Source organism: Juglans microcarpa x Juglans regia, chromosome 6D (assembly GCF_004785595.1).
Source record: "Juglans microcarpa x Juglans regia isolate MS1-56 chromosome 6D, Jm3101_v1.0, whole genome shotgun sequence".
In the NCBI taxonomy this organism is placed as follows: Eukaryota; Viridiplantae; Streptophyta; class Magnoliopsida; order Fagales; family Juglandaceae; genus Juglans; species Juglans microcarpa x Juglans regia.
Window position 1 is genome coordinate 33,575,741 of NC_054604.1, and position 19,439 is coordinate 33,595,179.

The 19,439-nt window shown below is 32.8% G+C and overlaps 2 protein-coding genes across 3 annotated transcripts; one reads left to right on the forward strand and one right to left on the reverse strand.

The window, feature by feature from the left end:
* The first annotated feature begins 12,121 nt into the window (after positions 1 to 12,121).
* Positions 12,122 to 14,973, forward strand: LOC121234748 (fatty-acid-binding protein 3, chloroplastic). 2 transcript variants are annotated; one of them, XM_041130828.1, is made up of 5 exons: positions 12,123 to 12,417; positions 12,913 to 13,005; positions 13,994 to 14,149; positions 14,248 to 14,462; positions 14,673 to 14,973. In XM_041130828.1, exons 1-5 carry the CDS (start codon positions 12,180 to 12,182, stop codon positions 14,829 to 14,831), a joined length of 861 nt encoding a protein of 286 aa, XP_040986762.1. In that variant the 5' UTR covers positions 12,123 to 12,179; the 3' UTR covers positions 14,832 to 14,973. The 2 variants fall into 2 exon arrangements, with proteins under 2 accessions (XP_040986763.1, XP_040986762.1); XM_041130829.1 differs by lacking the exon at positions 13,994 to 14,149 and having other exon boundaries at positions 12,122 to 12,417.
* An 83-nt stretch (positions 14,974 to 15,056) lies between these two features.
* LOC121234747 (receptor-like serine/threonine-protein kinase At1g78530) lies at positions 15,057 to 18,955 on the reverse strand. The gene is made up of 5 exons (XM_041130827.1): positions 17,981 to 18,955; positions 17,543 to 17,881; positions 17,088 to 17,342; positions 16,867 to 17,000; positions 15,057 to 15,506 (listed from the first exon to the last, which is right to left on the reverse strand). Exons 1-5 carry the CDS (start codon positions 18,114 to 18,116, stop codon positions 15,318 to 15,320), a joined length of 1,053 nt encoding a protein of 350 aa, XP_040986761.1. The 5' UTR covers positions 18,117 to 18,955; the 3' UTR covers positions 15,057 to 15,317.
* Between the last annotated feature and the right edge of the window lie 484 nt (positions 18,956 to 19,439).

Genomic DNA, 19,439 nt, shown 5'->3' on the forward strand with positions numbered 1-19,439 from the left:
TTGTGAATAATAATAAGATTTATGAGTTAAAGTTGATGAATAGTAATGAATAGTAGTGAGATGAGTTGAAATAAGTTGAGATGGCTTGCGAATACAAACCTCTAATCATATTCTTTAAATTTTGATTAATATGTAACTTTTTCACTTTTAACTAATCATTCAAAACTTAAAGTCTACATTAGATTAATCATCACACTCTCTATAATAATAAAATATTATTATTTTTTATTATTTATATTTTTTTAATTAATTTATATTTTATTTTTATAATCTTCAATAACCTCCAACAATCATATTCATTTTCATTTTCACAATCTAACAATCTATAATATAATAATTATAAAATCTCATATGAATAAAAATCTTATATCTATAATATAATAATCTCAAAAAATATTTTTAAACTTTTTATAGTTCTTTTCATATTTGAAAAGAATAATAGATTTACTGTACCTTATAGTTTGGATGAAAATAATTTAACTAATTTAATATGGAGTAAATATGGATAATATTTACTGAATTTAAAGATAAAAAAATATTTGACTAATTCAATATCAATGCTCTAACTTTATAAAACGAATTATGACGCGCACCATTTCTAAGTGCATTATTGGGTTTTCAGTGATGGGCTTCATCTAAGCCCTTATACATGAGTTCAGGCCCAGGCCCCATTCTGAATTGATTCAATCAATGTTTACTTGCATTTTCTCCCCGTACCCATAAATTTACTCCGTGAAACTCTTCAATTTAATATATCTGAAGCACTCTCCATACGTAATACCATTTAAAAAAGATAAACGATAGTTGCGTGTAAGTGTCATGCAATTATTTAAAAAAAATGAATAAGTACAGATTATATGAAAAGAAAAGTATTTTTTAGTAATCTTACTCTTTTTTAAAGCGCTTGCGTATTTCACGATTATATGTAACATTACTTTTTAAGAAATGACAAGAAAAATATCAAACCAATTATAATAACAGTACTATTGTTTTGCCTTTTGTTACTTTATTTTAGATAAATATAATAACATTGATATTTAGAAAATGAAAATATTATAGTCATAAAGAGATTTTATAAAAAATAAACTCACAAATTGGCGTGGTTTCATATGATATTTTAGATCTACTGTAAAATAAAAGTAATTTTACAATCTAACGTACCACATCAAGCTGTCACGTCAATTTGTGAGTTTAATTTTATAAAATCTCTTTGTGACTAAAATATTTTGGTTTAAAAAAAACAACAATACAAAAAACATGATTTAAGGTGCATTATTTATGCGTAGGATGTTTCTCCGTCTTTACCGCTAGGAATGATAGTCTTGGTATTATAGAAGGTTTGGATAGTAAATTGAGATAAGATAGAATGAAATGAAAGTTTAAAGTTGAATAAAATATTTTTATAATATTATTCTTATTTTGAAGTTTAAAAAAATTAAATTATTTATTATATTTAATATGAAAAGTTGAAAAAATTATAATTATTAAATAAGTTGAATTGAGATTTTCAATCCAAACAAGCTCGTCCAAATATCATGATGGAAAACCGCTTCAGCTACAGTACTTATAGTTGCACATTTTCTTCACAGATGTCTTGTCTTTTTTCTGGCGGCAAGCACTATAAAATGAAATAATTCATTGGGCCCACATGGAATTCGAATCTCTCCCACCATCACTTGACACTCACCAACAAGAAACCCATTTATTTTGACAAAAATGTCTAGCTACAGACAAGAAATTATTATTATTTTGTTCGAATGTTACAAGAGCTACCCGCAAGAAAACTAGGCCGTTAAGGTCACGTACAACAGTTGAATGAAAGGGAAATAGTCTGGAAGGTTTTTTTTTTTTTTTTCTTTTTTTGGTAACAACATTTCAACTCATTTCGAAAATGCACAGAATATTTAAAGGAAAAATTCTCCAATCCGATAACAAGCCTCCTAGACCCTAGAGATTGTTTATATCTGAAGAAATTTGAACCTTAAACTAGAAAAAGCATACCTCCAAATCCGAGACTTCTATCATTTAGCAAATCCCTAAGAGTTTGTTGCGTCCGGAGCAGGTTGTTGCCACATGTATGACCCTTTGAATGGTAGGCTGGTAGGTGTAAGTGCAATTTTTCACAAATGTATGGTTGAATATGTGTTAGGCTTTGATCCATCTCGTACCACCAACTGTCTTCCAATGAGAAATTGACCCTTAGAGTATTAGTATTGATCTATATATATATAAAATTATATTTACATAATATGACTTTAAAATCTTTCATATTGATTTATTCATATCTAAATATTTAATTACCTATAAACAATATTTAACTCTACAAATCATATTTTAATCATTATTTCTCTCTTCTCTCACTCTCTCACTTTTTATTTTCTCTCTTATTTAACAACACAACAAATCTTTACTTGCACATTTATTTTATTATTATAATGTATTATATATATATATTTTTCATTTTATTATATTTTTAATATAATATATAAAAAAATTATATTTTTTATTATTGCATTTGTATTATTAATGTTAAATGTATGTAGTGAATTTTAATTGTAAAATATATATAAAAAATTGATTTTAGCAAAAAATTAATAATAATATTTTATTATTATGCATAAGTCAATGTAAGAATTTTATTTAAATGGCAAAGTAGATATTCAAAAGAGATAATTTTACATATACATATACATAAATCAATATTAATGCTCTTAAAGAGATACTGCTGCCATTCCCAAGAAGAATAATATTTTAACGAAATTAAACAAAATATTCTCTAGGCCATTTAAAAAATAAAATAGTCTGAATTTTTCATATATTAATAAGTCAATAAATATAACATCGTTCATTAATAAAATAAGTCAGTTTTCATAAAAAAATAATAAAAATAAAAACAAGTTGTCAAGATTTAAGATCTAAGGATCGAATGCTCTTGGACGTAGACAATCTCTACTATCTATCGCTAATTATCGAGGGCATGTAAACTTCCGAAATTAGTCGAAATGTTCTTCTCGAACCTAATTCCGATAAATAAATAAAAAAAAAAAATCTGGACTATTCTCGTTATAAAATTTCAACAACATCGTTGATCACTTCATATTTTCCGAGAGCGTCAAGTCATTTTCCAGCATTAAATAGGAGATACAGACATGTCAGACAAGCAAACCAAACCAAACAGAAATATCTTTACAAATCAAGTAAAGACGGAAAATGATAGCCCTACCCTATACTACCTAAAAAGAAAGAATAATAATATAAACACGGCATATTTTTACAATATATTTTACAATAATATTATAAAATAATGATATTTTTATAAAATATTTTATAAAAATATTTATTTTAAATGAAAAATGTTGTCTGTAAATTATTTTTAAAAAAAAAATAACATCAACAGTGCCGGCCAACCAAAAGGGAAGAAGAAAATCAAGAACACCAGAACTAGAAACCTAGTAGAACGAAGGCTGGTCTGTTCGATCTTGTTGAACTACAAGCTCCAGTACTGTAACCAAATCACCACCCAGAAAACAAATACAAAAACAAGAAAGGAGATAAAGTAGCACAGAAATTCGTGGTTGTTGAAGAAATCCACACCCGACCTAGAGAACTCGACCAAACTCAAAGTGCGATCATGGAGAGGTTATGGAAGTCATCCGCATCTGATTGCGTAGTCTGTGATCGTGTAGCATAGGTCACCCTCTGGGACATGACCAACCGCAGAGCCCGTTCCAGTCTAGAGTTGTTGGCCAAGGCCGGCTCCGGCTCAGCATTCAAGGCAATCCGACCCAGTCGGAAAAAGAAGAGCCTGGCTGCATAGACGGCGTCTGGGTAAGTTCCACGAACCAGTCTCAAACCGAAGGACAGTCTGAGCAGAAAAGGCCATAACAAGCTGGTTACGGAGGGGCACGGATTCCGGGAGGCGGACAGGAGATTGAGCTTGGCTAATGGCACCAAATGCAACACCATGGTTGGTAGCCGAAGGGATACTGGAATTAAGTTTTAAGGTTTTGGGGGTTTTGGTTTGGATTTATTTGTCGGAGGTGCCGCAAGGTCAAGGCAGTAACCAACCAGCCTGAATGCCTACGCAACGAGAGCAAAACAACGGAAGTAAAAACAGTTCAAGCCATATCCGCATCTGGGTTTTATTCTTGGGTAGGGATAGGATTACTCTTCCATTTCTACACATCTACTACTCAATTACATTTAAAGTTTCTTTTATTTTTTATCATTTTTTGAAGTATTTTTTTAATATTCTTAATCATTAAAAAAAATTAAAAAATATATATAACTTTATTAATATACATTTACTTAAATCATTAAATAAAATTAAAAATTAAAAAAATTAAATACAAAAAAATAATAGATAAATAATAATAGTACAGTAATACTATCTTTATTTTTACTCTTTGGTGGCGTTGGATTTATATCAGAAATAATGATACGCATCATACTTTTCACAATATATTTGGTAAATATATTTTTAAAATAAAGACATTTTTTAATATGGTGTTATTTTTATAAATTAATTTATAATAGTAAAATATTGTAAAAAATATTATGAGTATTTCATTTTCCATCTCTTCTTTTACCAAACAAGGTACAGTTTGTACTTATGTTGAAAAATAGCGATTATGATGTAACCTAAAATTCCTTAACATACGATCGTAATGTTTTTTGTGTGAGAACTAGTGCTGGTCAGTTTGTCTAATGTGATACGTTAAGGCCCTCTTTGACAGGCAAAGTGAGTTGAGTTGAGAATATATCCTCTCATCTCAAAATTTCTCTTAATTTATTTATCAAATAATATTTAAATATAAAATACTTAAAATTTTCAATTTTCAATTTTTTCAAATTTTAAAACAAAACTAATATTAAAAAATATATATTCAAACAATTTTTTTAACTTTATAATATTTTTATTTAATATTTTCTTTCTCATTTTTTTAAACTCAATAAAATATCTTAAGTCAAACTATTTTACTATTATTCACAAATCATTTTATTACTATTTACATGAATTCCATCACATCCCATTATCCAAACATACCCAACATCTACTTTATACGATTTCGTTTGTTTTCACAATCATTCTCATCTTATCTTATATAATCATTATAATTTTCTTAAATTTTCACAAAAAATAAAATAAACAATTCAATTTTGTCGAATCTCAAAATAAAAATAATATTAAAAAAATATATTCTAACAATATTTTATTTAACTTTTAACTTTTATCTAAACTCATTTCATCTCATTACGAAAACAAACGAAACCCAAAATATATTTTATCAATTCCGCTATGCTCAGTCAATCTCGTGCTCCCTTTGCGCACACTATTGATGTTAGCGGTTGTTTTATTAAAAAAAAAAAAAATTGAAAAACACGAAGACCATCGACTCAACGGATCTCTACCATTTTCACACTCAATGGACTACCCATAAATCTCCTCCACTTGCACTCAGATTGTTATGTACTTATATAGTATGAAATTTGTATAATAAAGAATTAGTCAATCATAGGCAATTCGAGGTGCCTAAGGCCTCCAACAGTACTCAAATCTTGGATGCAAATTGATGATTTTATTTTGGTACGCTTAAAGAGCTTAAATAGATAATTACATGACTGACTCACTATTGACACGATGACATTAGCCTCAAGGCAACAACGTTCAATCGCAATGTGACCCACTTAAAGTAACAGACCCACTAACACATAACTTAAAAACATAACCCAACTAACATAATTCATGATCTCATGGACACAAACCTATTAACATAAGACTCAAGCCGAAACAGATGCTTCTAGAATCATAACATAGACTAAACGGGTTATTTAAAACCATGTCAAGTTTAATTTTAGAGTGATCCTAGGTTGTGACCGTTGGGCGTGTCGCAAGGCAAAATTCATCTTTTTTATTATTTTTTATTTTTTATTTTTCACATTTTTTTAACATCTTTAAATATTTTTAAAAAATAAAATATATATCAATACACTAATAATCACTTCCTTAATTAGTAAGTAAAAAAAAATTAAATACATGAGTAGTAAAAACGAGGAAATAAAATGAAATAACATACTAGCATTATTCTTAATTTTATTGCATCTTTATATGTGAATCAAATATTTCTATTTTTGCTATTTGGGCGAAGGTAACTATAAGTGGGTCTGCGTAATCCACGGAATTGAAAGACAAAGAAGTTATCAAGAAACTTATCCTTTCTTCCATTCTCTGCAGTTTCCATCTCGTCTTTCAATCCATGTTTGTGAACTTGTGGCACAGTCAATACTCCATAGATTACTGCTTACCGTAAATAACTTTTCCCCCAACAATTTTGGGTTTGTGATTATTGTTATTTTTTTTCTCCAAAATTCCATAGTTTTCCCCCAACGATTCTGGCCCAGTCAGAACTTTCCCGTTCTAATCAATTAAGTTGAATTCTTTTTCAACTCTTCTACCTATTTTTGGTTGAGTTTACCTCTATTTTCTGATCAGTTGAATGTTAAATAAGCAATGACCACAACAATTAGGGGTGCGATTCGGCCGGTCCAGACCGAAGAAACCGACCAGACCAGCCATTTTTTGACCGGACTGAATTGGTCCGATCTGGTCCAAATTATATAGGACCGAATGAATTCGGTCCGGTCCCGGTCCAAGGGTTTTTCACCCCGGACCGGACTGAATGAAAATTAAAAAAATATAAATTTATTTTATTATTTATATAAATAATTGTTAATATATCACAATATTACATAAGTATTATATTCTTTAATGTACAAATATAATATATAGTACTAGCATATATTAATATATTAACATATTATAAGAGTTATAGTATATGTATAAATTTATAATAGCATTAGTATAGTTAACTTAATATGTTAATATTAAATCATTATAACTACATAGAGTATTATTTAATATAATATTAGTAGTGTATTACCGATTTATCACTGACATATAATATATTAGTATTACTACTAGTATAGTTATTAGTTATAGTATTGGTACTAATTCTATAACTATATATATTTAAATCAATGTATTATTATATTATTTAATGTATAACTATAATATATATAATACTAGTATATTAATAATTGTACAATTTATTATGTAATTTTCATTTAACAAGTCACTTAATTTTAATTTAGCATTTTACATAAATTTTTTATTATTAATCGATTTAAAAAAAAAAAAAGTTGGACCGACCGGACCGGATCAGACCGATCCTTAGGCTGTTCGGTCTGGTCCACGGTGGGAAGGACCAAATAGGTCTGGTCTGGTCCACAAAACCTCCCGGGACCGGACCGAACTCACCCTTAATAACAATGGCTTTGGCTACGATTCACATATGCAGGAGAAGAGAAGGGAAGGGAATGGCAGGAGGAGGATCTCGTTTTGGTTCAGTAAGGCACAAAATGCACCATTTTGTAAGGCGTAAGCTTCCCGCAATGTATCGTTTCATTTGTTATCGTGGGCTGCCATATCGTTCTCGTGCACAAAGGGTGCGTGAAAACGACTTTTTTTAGAGTTTTTCATATTTTATAATAGACTTATACTATGTATAGTCACTTTTGTGTACTCTTTATGCATTCTATCAATGTGATTAGCCAAAGTAATTATTTTATATTAAAAAAATGACACAGTCAATCACATTAAGAGAATACACAAAACAATATGCAAAAGTAACTACTCATAAATTTATATTTATATTTTATAATATGATATACTATAAATCATGTGAAAGTTTCATTCGGTAATATTTACCAAATATTTGTATTTCATTCTTTGTTTGGAAAAATCCTAGCCTCCCATTCAATGTAAGTCAAATTATTAAGCCATGACTTTTACTTGAATATCGCGATTTATCACGTACAAATGCTTGAAATTTGAGATCATTTTGTAGGAGACCAAACATGGCCATGCAACGAAGGGGATTCTGACCCAGAACCCTCCACAGAAAGAAGAAAAATGCTAAGGCAACCGCGGGGGAACCGCAGAGTAACCACATCCCACGTGGCATTAAATGGAAATGACATCGTTTCCTCATAACCTTAGCTCAATGCTTCTCTGTTTCGGTTTCAACTTCTTGCCTCTTTAGATTTGAGAAAGGTTATTCAGGTGCAATTCTATTCTATGTATCAAAGTTTGAGTTTGCGTTTACTTTGTGCTTTTCTTTCGTCCTCTCTCTTTCTGTTTGGAGGTGTTCATATGAACTAGATTGACTCGAAAGCTTGAATTATTTTGGGCTAAAGAACCTGCTTTTTGTGCATATCCAAATATGGTCATCTGCTTTCAAGAGCAAAGGTGTCGGTTCTGAACTTGCATTCTAGTTTCTTGCAAAATCTTAGACTTCTAGGTGGCTCTACCTATTTCTTTAGTTTTCTTAAATGTATTTTGCGTAGAAACGTATCTCCGTAAATTATGCTTCACCTCAAATAACTGCAGAGATCTCTCCCTCTGTGATTCACTCCCTGCATATTTTCAGCTTACTATAAATAATAGATTTACGTTTAGTTTCCTTTTATTTACTCTGTACAGGCTGTATGATAATTGTAATGCTCCTCTATAAAGTTATATAAGTCAATGCATCAACCATACAAACACAGGCTACTTTATTTTCTTACATAGTATTAGAGCCACATGAGGTTCCTATTCTAATTATTTTCATTTGTTTCATGTTCGACCTATCCCCACTCTTCTTCATAAAAATTCTAATCTACCTCACCTGCATGTCCTATCCAGTCCCAATTGGAGCCGCATACAATTTCCTCTACTGATTTTGTACAAATGGAATCTACAAATTCCAAGTTGTGTCAATGTCTCTCAATCCTGGCCCATCTCGCATCCATCCAATGGTTACCCAAAGCCAAAATGGGACACAACGCCCCAAGGTATTTCTCTTTACCAGACATCCACTTCCAACTTGTTTTCTTGCTGCACATGTTAACCAGCCATCTGAGTCTAAAACATACAAACATCCTTTCAAGGATCCTATTTGGAAAAAGGCCATGCAATCCAAAATAGATGCATTACATGCCAACAACACTTGGACTTTAGTTCCTCCACCAACAGGTGTCAACTTGGTCAACAGTAAGTGGGTCTTTAAGATCAAGACACGAACAGATGGTTCCATTGAAAGATACAAAACTCGTCTTGTTGCAGAAGACTTTAATCAACTTTACAGTCTCGATTATGATGAGACCTTTAATCTTGTCGTTAAGCCTGCTACGAGCCAATTGGTGCTCAACTTTACTCTTTCTCAAAATTGGCCGTTACGCCAACTTGATACTAGTAATGCATTTTTGTATGGAGATTTACAAGAAAAAGTATATCTCACTTTGGGTTTGAGAATTCAACTTATTCCCATTATGTTTGTCAGCTTCACAAGGCATTGTATGTATTAAAGCAGGCTCCTCGTGCATGGTACATGAAGTTTAGTGCTTATAATCAACAAATGGGTTTCAACCGGTGTCCATATGATGCGTCCTTATTTTTTCATCATCAAGGTACAAAAATTATACTTCTTCCTATTTATATGGACGATATCATCATTACCGATTCTTCAGAGTCATCCATCAGTGCTTTTCTTTCTCATATGTCAAAAGTACTTCATATGAAGGATATAGGAAACTTGCATTATTTCCTTGGGCTTCAAGTCTCACGTGATAATGATACTCTCACATTATGCCAGATCAAGTACTTACTCTCTCTTCTCAACAAATTTGGACTTGAAGGAGTCAAGCCCGTTCCAACACCTTTGACGTCTGTTAATTCACTTTTAGCCACTGATGGTTCTCTTCTGACGGAGCCAACTCAATTTCGACAAATGGTGAGGTCTCTACAATACCTCACTTTAACACAACCAGATATAACCTATACCATGCACTTTGTCTGCCAATTTATGCAAGCTCCTCGTGCTTCACATCTAGTTGCAGTTAAAACAATTTTCAATATTTAAAGGGTATTGTAAATCTGGGCCTTCAATTTATTAAAACAACCATGTCTCCTCTTGTTGGTTTCATTAATGCAGGTTAGGCAGGGTCTAAGGATGACAGGCACTCAACTACAAGATTTGCTATTTTTATGGGTCCAAATTTACTATCATGGGATGCCAAGAAGCAAGCAACTGTATCTAGATCCACTGTCGAAACTGAATTTCGAGCTTTGGCATCTACTACTACAAAATTAATGTGGTTTATGAATTTACTTCACAGCTTGGGCTACGTACTTCCAGCTCCTACGTTACACTGTGATAATATAAGTGTCCTGAATATTGCTAAAAATCAAGTGTTCCACCACCGCCCGAAACATATTGAAATTTATGTTTATTTCGTGCGAGAACAAGTAGCTCGTGGTGTCATTACTCTTGCTCACATTTCGGGCCATGCTCAGGTCGCAGACATGTTTACAAAAGCTCTGTCTAGTTCCAAGTTCACTCCAAATCGTAGCAAGTTCTGCGTTCGACCAATCCCACCTTGAGCTTAAAAGGGGAATGTAGAAACATATCTATGTGAATTATGCTTCTCCTCAAATAACTATAGAGATCTTTCCTTTCGTGATTCATTCCTTGCATATTTTCAACTTACTGTAAATAATAGATTTATGTTTAGTTTCCTTTTCTTTACTCTATACAGACTGTATGACAACTGTAATACTCCTTTACAAAAGTTATATAAGTCAATGCATCAGCCATATAAACACAGGTTGCTTTATTTTCTTACATTTTAAAGTTGGCACTAAATTATCACTAGCTTGCAAAAGTTTGAGCAAATGAATTTGGATTTTACCCATGGGTGCTAAGGATTGACAACGACTGGCCAGCTAACTAAATAATTGCAGAGGGAGTCGAATTGTTTATCTTCTGAAATCCAAATGTGAAAATAATTTAAAATTCAGATTCTATTAGTTTTCTTTTCTACTTTTTCCTGCAAACCAAACAGAGCATTTGCAAAAATTTCACTACATTTTTATGCACTTTTATTTGGCTATTGGTGGATCTGATTGTTAGTTTTAATTTGGATCGGTCCTACCCACGATGCGCGACGGCACTCTCTCATACCCTTTTTTAGCATTTTTTTTGTCTTCTTATTTTTTGTCTGGTTGTTTTTTTTTATTATTTTACGATTTCCCAACTGTTCCCACCTCGGTTGCATATAGAACTAAAGAAATTAAAGTTTCTCCACGACACTTCAACAGCAAGAACAAAAAAGGGAGAGAACAACATAAATATATCGTAACACACGCATCTGTAAGGGGTACCCTTTTCTTTCTTTCTTTTTTTCTCTTTTCGCCTGTTTATTTATTACATATTAACAAAATTATATTTACAACTAAGAAAGATTGAAACTTCTCGTTCTCGTAAACTAAGGTTGCATTTGGATGTTGAAGTAAGTTGAATTGAATTAAGATAATAAAATATTATTAGAATATTATTTTTTAATATTATTATTATTTTAAGATTTGAAAAGTTGAATTGTTTACTATATTTTATATTAAAATTTTAAAAAATTATAATAATAAATTAAAATAAGTTGAGAGGTATTTAGTAACCAAACGTAACCTAAATCTGATCAAATAAGCTATATAAAAGACGAGTTCTTGACTCGCACGTAGCTTCTCATTATTACTTGTTCGAGTCACAAACTTACAGATCATTGACAATCCACGTCAGATTATATTGTTTGCATTTTTCTTTCTTTTATTGGTAAGCAATAAGGGTGAAATTGAACTTATCAGTGGTAATTTTTTTTACATTTAAAAAAAATTCGAAAATGCACTAACCGCAATTTGAATTTTGAGGTGGCAAATTTGAGGATAACTGCTCACAAAAATTATATAAAAATAAATCAGTAAATTAATTTGATTTTAAGTTTATTTTATAATAAAAGTAATTTTATAATTTAAAATTTTATAATTTAAAATATTATATAATTTAAAATTTTATAATTTAAAATATTATATAATTTAAAATATTACATCAAATTATATTAATTTATAAATTTATTTTTATATAAATTTTTTATGACTAAAATATTTTTTTTTAAAAATATAAATTTATATAAAAAAATTAATTTTTTAATAATAGAACCATCTCATCTATTGGTTAAACTTAAACGAGTAATATGGAGTCCAATAAAACAAGGGAAAATCGTTACTCAGAAGCTACAATCTAGAAATGCTCGGAGAAGTAGCAATTTCCACCCCACTATGGCTTTCTGCGCCCTGCATTCCCCCCAGAAACTGCAATTCCATTCCCAGAATTTGCTTTCTCAGAAGAAATTCAAATCCAACAGCGTCCTTCTCCCAAACCCAGTATTTTTCTCACCTTTCCTCATACCCTCTCCATCTTTCTCCCTTTAAGGACAGCAAACCGCAGGCACAATTATCTCCAAATGCCGCTTCTTCATCTTCAGGTAAATTTTATTGAAATTTATTTGCCGTGGAAAAGCCATTAACTGATTCTGGTTTATTGCTTCTCTTATTGGGTATCATCAAAATGCATTAACCCTAGTTGGATGTGAAAGAATTTGTAGTGCTGGAAATGTAACCATATAATTAAGCAAACCACAGTTTATGGAAGGGAAAAAAAAATGATGCAGCAACCGTCTGCTCATGGGTAATCATATGAAAGAATCGCCACGCATTATTTTAAGTACGGACAGATAACATCCGAGTGGATGAGGGAGTGGATTCATATTGGTATGCATGTCAAATTGGTGAAGTAAAGATATATGCGATTTGAATGAATTTATTGGATATCTATGAGAGGACAAAAGGACGTGTTATCACTGCTCTCTCTCTCTCTCTCTCTCTCTCTCTCTCTCTCTTCCTCCTTTTTTTTCTCTATTTCGATTTTTAAATTGTATTAGTTAAAAAAGGTATGGTGTTTATTATATTCATGGCTACAGTGGAATACACCGAGGAACCAACCACCAATGTCAAATTTCAAAGGTCTCTCAGTTTGCCGGGTTGCTCGAGTTCATTGTCTCTAATTGGAACAGGTCAGCTGCTTAGTATCACACCGCTCTCTCTCTCTCTCTCTCTCAAAAATGAAGATAGTCGAGCATAGATCCAATGAAATAAATATACTTGATTAGAATATAGGGAAATATCGGCATTGTTTATATATATACCTGCATTGGATTATTAGCGAATATTGGGAAAAAAAAATTGTCTCTCTTATTTCTCTTGTATATGGGTAAAGGACTCTAGATACTTTATTCGAAAATATTTTCCTTGGCTATCCAAATGCAGGATTTGGCTGAGTTTAACTTCTGTTGGAAGCTTTTTTGGGAGATAAGACTATTAATTTTGGGTTGTTTTTCACGGGTTTTTTGGGTCATTGGGGTCAATGGGCAAGGTGTTTTCTTGTATACATCGGTGTAGTTGGTTATTTCTTTTTGATATATATAATATTTTTACTTATCAAAAAAAGACTTAATTTTGACCTACTCATCTCATATGAGGCATCTTTTTATTCTTTCCATCGTAAAAATCAGGAAACTTGTGTGCTACATTGGAAAATCAATGGCTATTGGGGTCGAAACCTTTTTATTTTTTCGGTCATGAAAAGTTTTCATAAAGATTGGCACTGTTAACCCAAGGGATATAAAGGTTGGATGGGGACCATTCGTGGAGTGGAGGCCACAAGTTCGAAGTTTGCCCTCCTTTTCTCTCCCCAAGGGCCAAAATCACTCATCACTTCTACTCTTAGCCTGTTACATATGTTTTCCCAATAGCTTTGAGAAAGCAAAAGGGCTACCAAATAAGAACCTTGTTCTCTTCATAGATGTGAAAGTGTTATTGTAAGAAGTCTTTACATTGCAGTAGCCTTTTCTCCAGAAGTTTGTTTCAAATTGAATAATCCCTGTGTTGTCTAGAGGATTTCTAAGTTCAGGGCTGTCTTAAGGGGGATTTTGATTACCAATATAGTAGCCTTTTGTCTGCGTTAGCATCTATTTTGATGGCCTGCCTTTCAAATGATTTCAGGATACAGGGAGAAAGTCTTTGCTATCATTGGTGTTAAGATCTATGCTGCAGGACTGTATGTAAATCAATCTATTCTATTTAAATTGAATGCTTGGAAAGGGAAATCAGCAGCTGAGATTCAAGAAAATTCTTCGTTATTCAATTCAATTTTTCAATGTAAGGACAAAAAGAAATCATCAATGCTTTCTTGCTCTAGAGAGAGGTTGCTTAGAGTAACTTATGAAAGTTGATAACAGAACTTCTTTTAATCACAGCTCCTTTAGAGAAATCATTACAAATTGTACTGGTTAGAGATGTAGATGGCAAAACTTTCTGGGATGCCTTAGATGATGCCATCTCCCCGAGAATCAAAGCACCGACTTCCATTGATGAATTAGCACTGTCCACATTCCGTAGCATCTTCCAAGGGCGACCCCTGAAGAAAGGAACTTTCATATTTTTGACCTGGCTGGACCCATCCAAAATGCTTGTAAGTCTGAATTTTACATACAGCATTCTTGCTATGAGCATCCATTCTACACAGATATTGTGCACTTGAAGAATTTCTTGCTCCATCCATATCTCCTCCCCACACCCTTTACTATATGTGCACCAGTCCATTGGTTTTATTCTGATTTTGACAGTGTGATGTAGTTTCTCTTATATGAACTGATTCGTCTGGATTTATTGCGATGCTCAGGTTTGTGTGTCATCAGATGGGCTACCAGCTAGTGTGGATGCTGAAATTGAGTCAGAGAATGTGACTCTTGCTCTTTTCGATGTCTTTTTTGGAAACACACCCGTTTCTCCCTCCTTGAAAGATTCAGTAGCCAGTGGGTTGGCAACAATCCTCAAGTAGATGCCATGTTAGTTTCTTCAAAAATATTTTGGTAACTTGGTTTTCAGATATGCATGTAATTGCTTGATTACTTGAGCCACTGTCTATATGTAACCTGGATGGGAATTGTTGTAGAATTTAAAAGAAAAGGCATATTTCTCAATCGCCAGAATAATGTTCAAAAGAGTCGGATAAAGATTTTGCAGGCAAAATTTCACAGGCATTTGAGCGGCAATTCCTTAGCTGCAAATTTTTCTTTTCCTGTTTTCCCAAGAACCATAAATAATGAATCGTCCGTTACCATTTTCGACATTCCCGTAATGATTGTCTTCGGCCATTCTGTCTTGTGCTGGGCAAATTGTTGTGTCTGTACATCTTTATTGCATTGTATACTGCCTTAAGCTGCATTCTCTGCCCTTGTGGCATTGAACATCGACAAATGTGGTACAATGATGGGAATATATGATGATGGGATAGAATTGCTTTAAACAAGGTTTAGAAATCTGTTCAAACATTGTCTGATTTAATTTTCTCGAGCATCTTGAAAACCTCAGCCATGGTAGGCCTCCTGGAGGGCTCTGGTTCAAGACACATTAAAGCGATACTGAATACACTGTTAATCTCATCCTCAGGACAGTTGTCTAAGCTACTGTCGAGTACAAGCTCCTCCCTCTTCTCTTGAACAACTGCCTTCACCTGCGCCAACGTGCATAGAACAATTTCAATACAGTGTCTACTAATCTATAAGGAGGGGGCATCACTCAGGCACTTTCAAACAAAGAACACTGCATTTATTCACCTACCGGGGCAATGACTAGGGGTGATAAACGGTCCGGTCGGACCGAACGGACCGGACCGAGACTTAGACCGGTCCAGTCCGGTCCACATTTTAGAGGACAGAAACTTTTCGGTCCGGTCCATGGTCCAAGATTTTTTTTTTAGACCGGACCGGACCGAATGAAAAAAAAATTTTATATATATTTTATATATAATAATTGTACAATTAACAATATAAAATTTTAAATATATTATTAATACTTATTAATATTCTATAAATTAACAATATTATATATATATCTTCATCTAACATATCACTATTAACAATATAAAATTTTAAATATGTTATCAACACTTGTTAATATTCTATGAATTAACTAATATATAATATCAATTAATTAATTATATAGTGATTATATAAATTAATAATATAATTTTCATCTAATTTATTATCATTGACCATATAAAATATTTTTTTATTGAGTTTGGTACATAATCCATATTAATAAGTCACTTAATTTAATTTAATATTTTAAATAAATTTTTTTTATTAATTATTTAAAAAAATTAAGCCGGACCGACTAGCTATCGGTCCGGTCCGGTCCCTTTGGGTGTTCGGTCCGGTCCGGTCTGGAAAACTATGGACCGAAAATATTTGGTCCATCGCCGGAACGGACCGGACCATTTGCAACCCTAGCAATGACAAAAAATCAAAAATAAAAATAAAATAAATATGAGATGTAACTTAGTATCAGATAGATGTAGTAGTAACATAATAAAGTTCTTGCTCTGCCACTGTAGCAGTTGAAAAGTCACATCTCTGATTCTCATTTAGTTTAATAATTTCCTAGTAATTTGTATTGGTGTTGATTTCCTCTGTTTTGGTGAGTTTTCTGAACCATTTACTTATAAACTTTTCATGGATGATTTGATGGATATTCATGGTACGAAGAAATCGTTCCAATGGCTGCTTTAGGTAAGTTACTACTAGAGTGACGAGTTCAACAAATATCACATCCCATTTATCTTTTCTTTAGCTCACTAAATCAGATACTTATGGAGAGGGACCTCATCTGAAATAAAATGAACTCCTTCCTTGGGGTGTCGAAAAGTGCCCAAGCTAATGAAGAGAACATTCTAAATTATGATATAAAAAAATAATAAAAGCTTAAATAATCATCAAAAGTTGTAGGCTAAATCAATCAATGCCAGACTGCAATGATTGTTTCTATTTTAAGAATAGAATCTACAGGAATTTTGATGGATGTTCATAACTTACCCAGGACACAAGCCTAGTTCCCTCTTCCAGAAATGCTTCATCGGTTGGTTTCTTCCCTGTTAAAAGCTCCAGCAAGACGACCCCAAAACTGTAAACATCCCCTTTTGCTGTTGCTCTTCCTGTATCAAAATATTCTGCAGGACAGAACTGAGCACTTAGCATAACCAGGCACTAGAACCAAGATTCGGAGAGACCGACTACAATGGTGGAGTTGTTCATACCAGGAGCTAAATATCCAAAAGTTCCAGCAACAAATGTAGAAACGTGAGTCTTATCTGGTTCCATCAATGTGGCCAATCCAAAATCAGAAACTTGAGCCTCCATGTTCTGATCCAACAATATATTGCTCGACTTAATATCTCTGTGAATAATGTGAGGGATGCAATCATGATGAAGGTATGATAATCCTCTTGCAGCACCTACTGCTATTTTGTATCTGGATGGCCAGTCCAAAAGCTTCTTGTCCATAGATCTTCCTGCAATATAATCCACAATCAGAGCTACGGGAATGGAGGAAACAAAATGGGAAAATTAAGCTATGGAATCATCCTAACTTCCAGATGATCCTGTAAGTGATCGTCAGAAAGGAAGACAGTTCAGAAATATCTCAACTCTGATATTGTTGCTGAAAACCAAAATATAAAGCTTGGTTTTGATACTATATTGAAAAACATACCATGCAGAAAGCTGTCCAGGCTTCCATTTGGCATCAGCTCATATATGAGAAGATTATAGTGAGAAGCTGTGTAATATCCATGAAGAGTTACAATATTTCGATGCTTTATGTCTCCCATTGCTTCCAACTCTCTCTCAAAACCTCTATCTCTTTCTGCAGTTCCCCTATTCAGTCTTTTAACTGCAAAGGCTGTGGATTCATTTATAGTCAATCTATAAACAGTGCCATAGCCTCCAGAGCCAATGATGTCTTTGTTGCTCAATTTCAGTGTCCTCTTCAAGAATGCGTCGGATGTTAGAGATTGCATCATTGGAGACCTAAACATCACCATCTTCCCACCTGCATATGCCCAGTACCGCATTAAATTTACATAACTTTTTTTCTCCTTTCAAACAAGTTGAATTGGAGGATCTGTATATATGTTGTTGTCACCCATACCTGAGTAGCCATCTTCGTAAACCATATGCTTTCTTTTCCATCTTCTATAAAGGAGGACTGAAATGATGATCTTTGATATAACAAAAGCAACGCAGCATACTGTGATGTAGAACGCTAAGACCATGGAATTGCCCATTTGCAAATTCAGAGGAGCAGGGTTAAAATATTACAGAGAATCAGAAATCGTTTAAAAATTCTCCACGCTTCTTATCTCATGTATCGAGCTGAATGTCTAAGTTGGACATGGAAAACACCAAAATTAAAAAGGAAAACGAAAGAAAGGACTTAAAAATCAAGAATCAAGGTTCCTCACAGACCTAAATGTCAATTGGCATCAGAGCATAAACCAACTAAAGATATTGGATCAAGAGTAGGAGAACATGTTAGTAATGTAAGATGTACATATGCAAGCCTCTCTTTCACACTGTAAAGAGAAGAAACAACCCATCATGTTTTTATTTTTTTTTAAAAAGCAGTCTTTTATGAGAATTCCAACTGCTAGATTCAGGTATGAATGAGGGGAAAGTTTCGAGAAAAGAAAGCATGGCAGAGAAGACTTGATGGAGAGGACAACTCCATGATGTGAGAGTGAGTTTCTAAAGGAAATATAGTGCTTTGGATGATGGATATTTACGTCACCTGAGGTTAGGTTGCGAATCAAAGGTTATTTCGGTACGTAATGTACGTAGCATTTTTGGTATGTGGTGCCGACGGGATGAAACTTTTGAGCATAAACATTTCACATATACATATAAACATATCATAATGGTTAAATTTCCACACCATTTAAAGAGTGGAAAGCAATACAAGCAGCACAAGAACCAAAAGTCAAAACGAAAAAGGTGAAGGGAAGATCATGTGAAATTCTAGGCTGTCGCCATATATTCTTGACCACCTGTCCTTCCCCATTCATGTGGAACTTGAGAATTCACGTACCCAACAGTACATCACTTTTTTATGGATATGAACACAGCTGTGTAAGGAATCTCCAAGACCTCCATGAATATGGATCACGTTGTTTTTTTTTGCCTTTTCCCTCCCTTGCTTCCACCCCTTCAATACACTTTTTTATAGTCAATATTGTGTGACGGTAATAATTCATTGGATTTTTCAATTATTTCGATTGGTAAGGGGATATACTCTATCTTCTAGCTTTCAATCCATGATTTTATTAGTTTTTGAGTGAGAAATAGCTCAAATATCTGGCATTTATATATAGGAATGGTACAAGATTTCATTGGTTGAACTGAAAATGATATTTCTTGTCAAAACGTCGTGCTTTTGATTTAAACTTTTTAACTCTACACTGAACTGGAAAAAAAAGAAATGAGGGAGTGAAAAAGGAAAATGCTTGATCTGTAAAAAATAATTATAAAAAAAAAAAAAAACTATTTTTGAAAGGATAGTTATTATTGAGAATATGTGAAAAAGCATGAAAATAAGTCATCAAATTAACCCA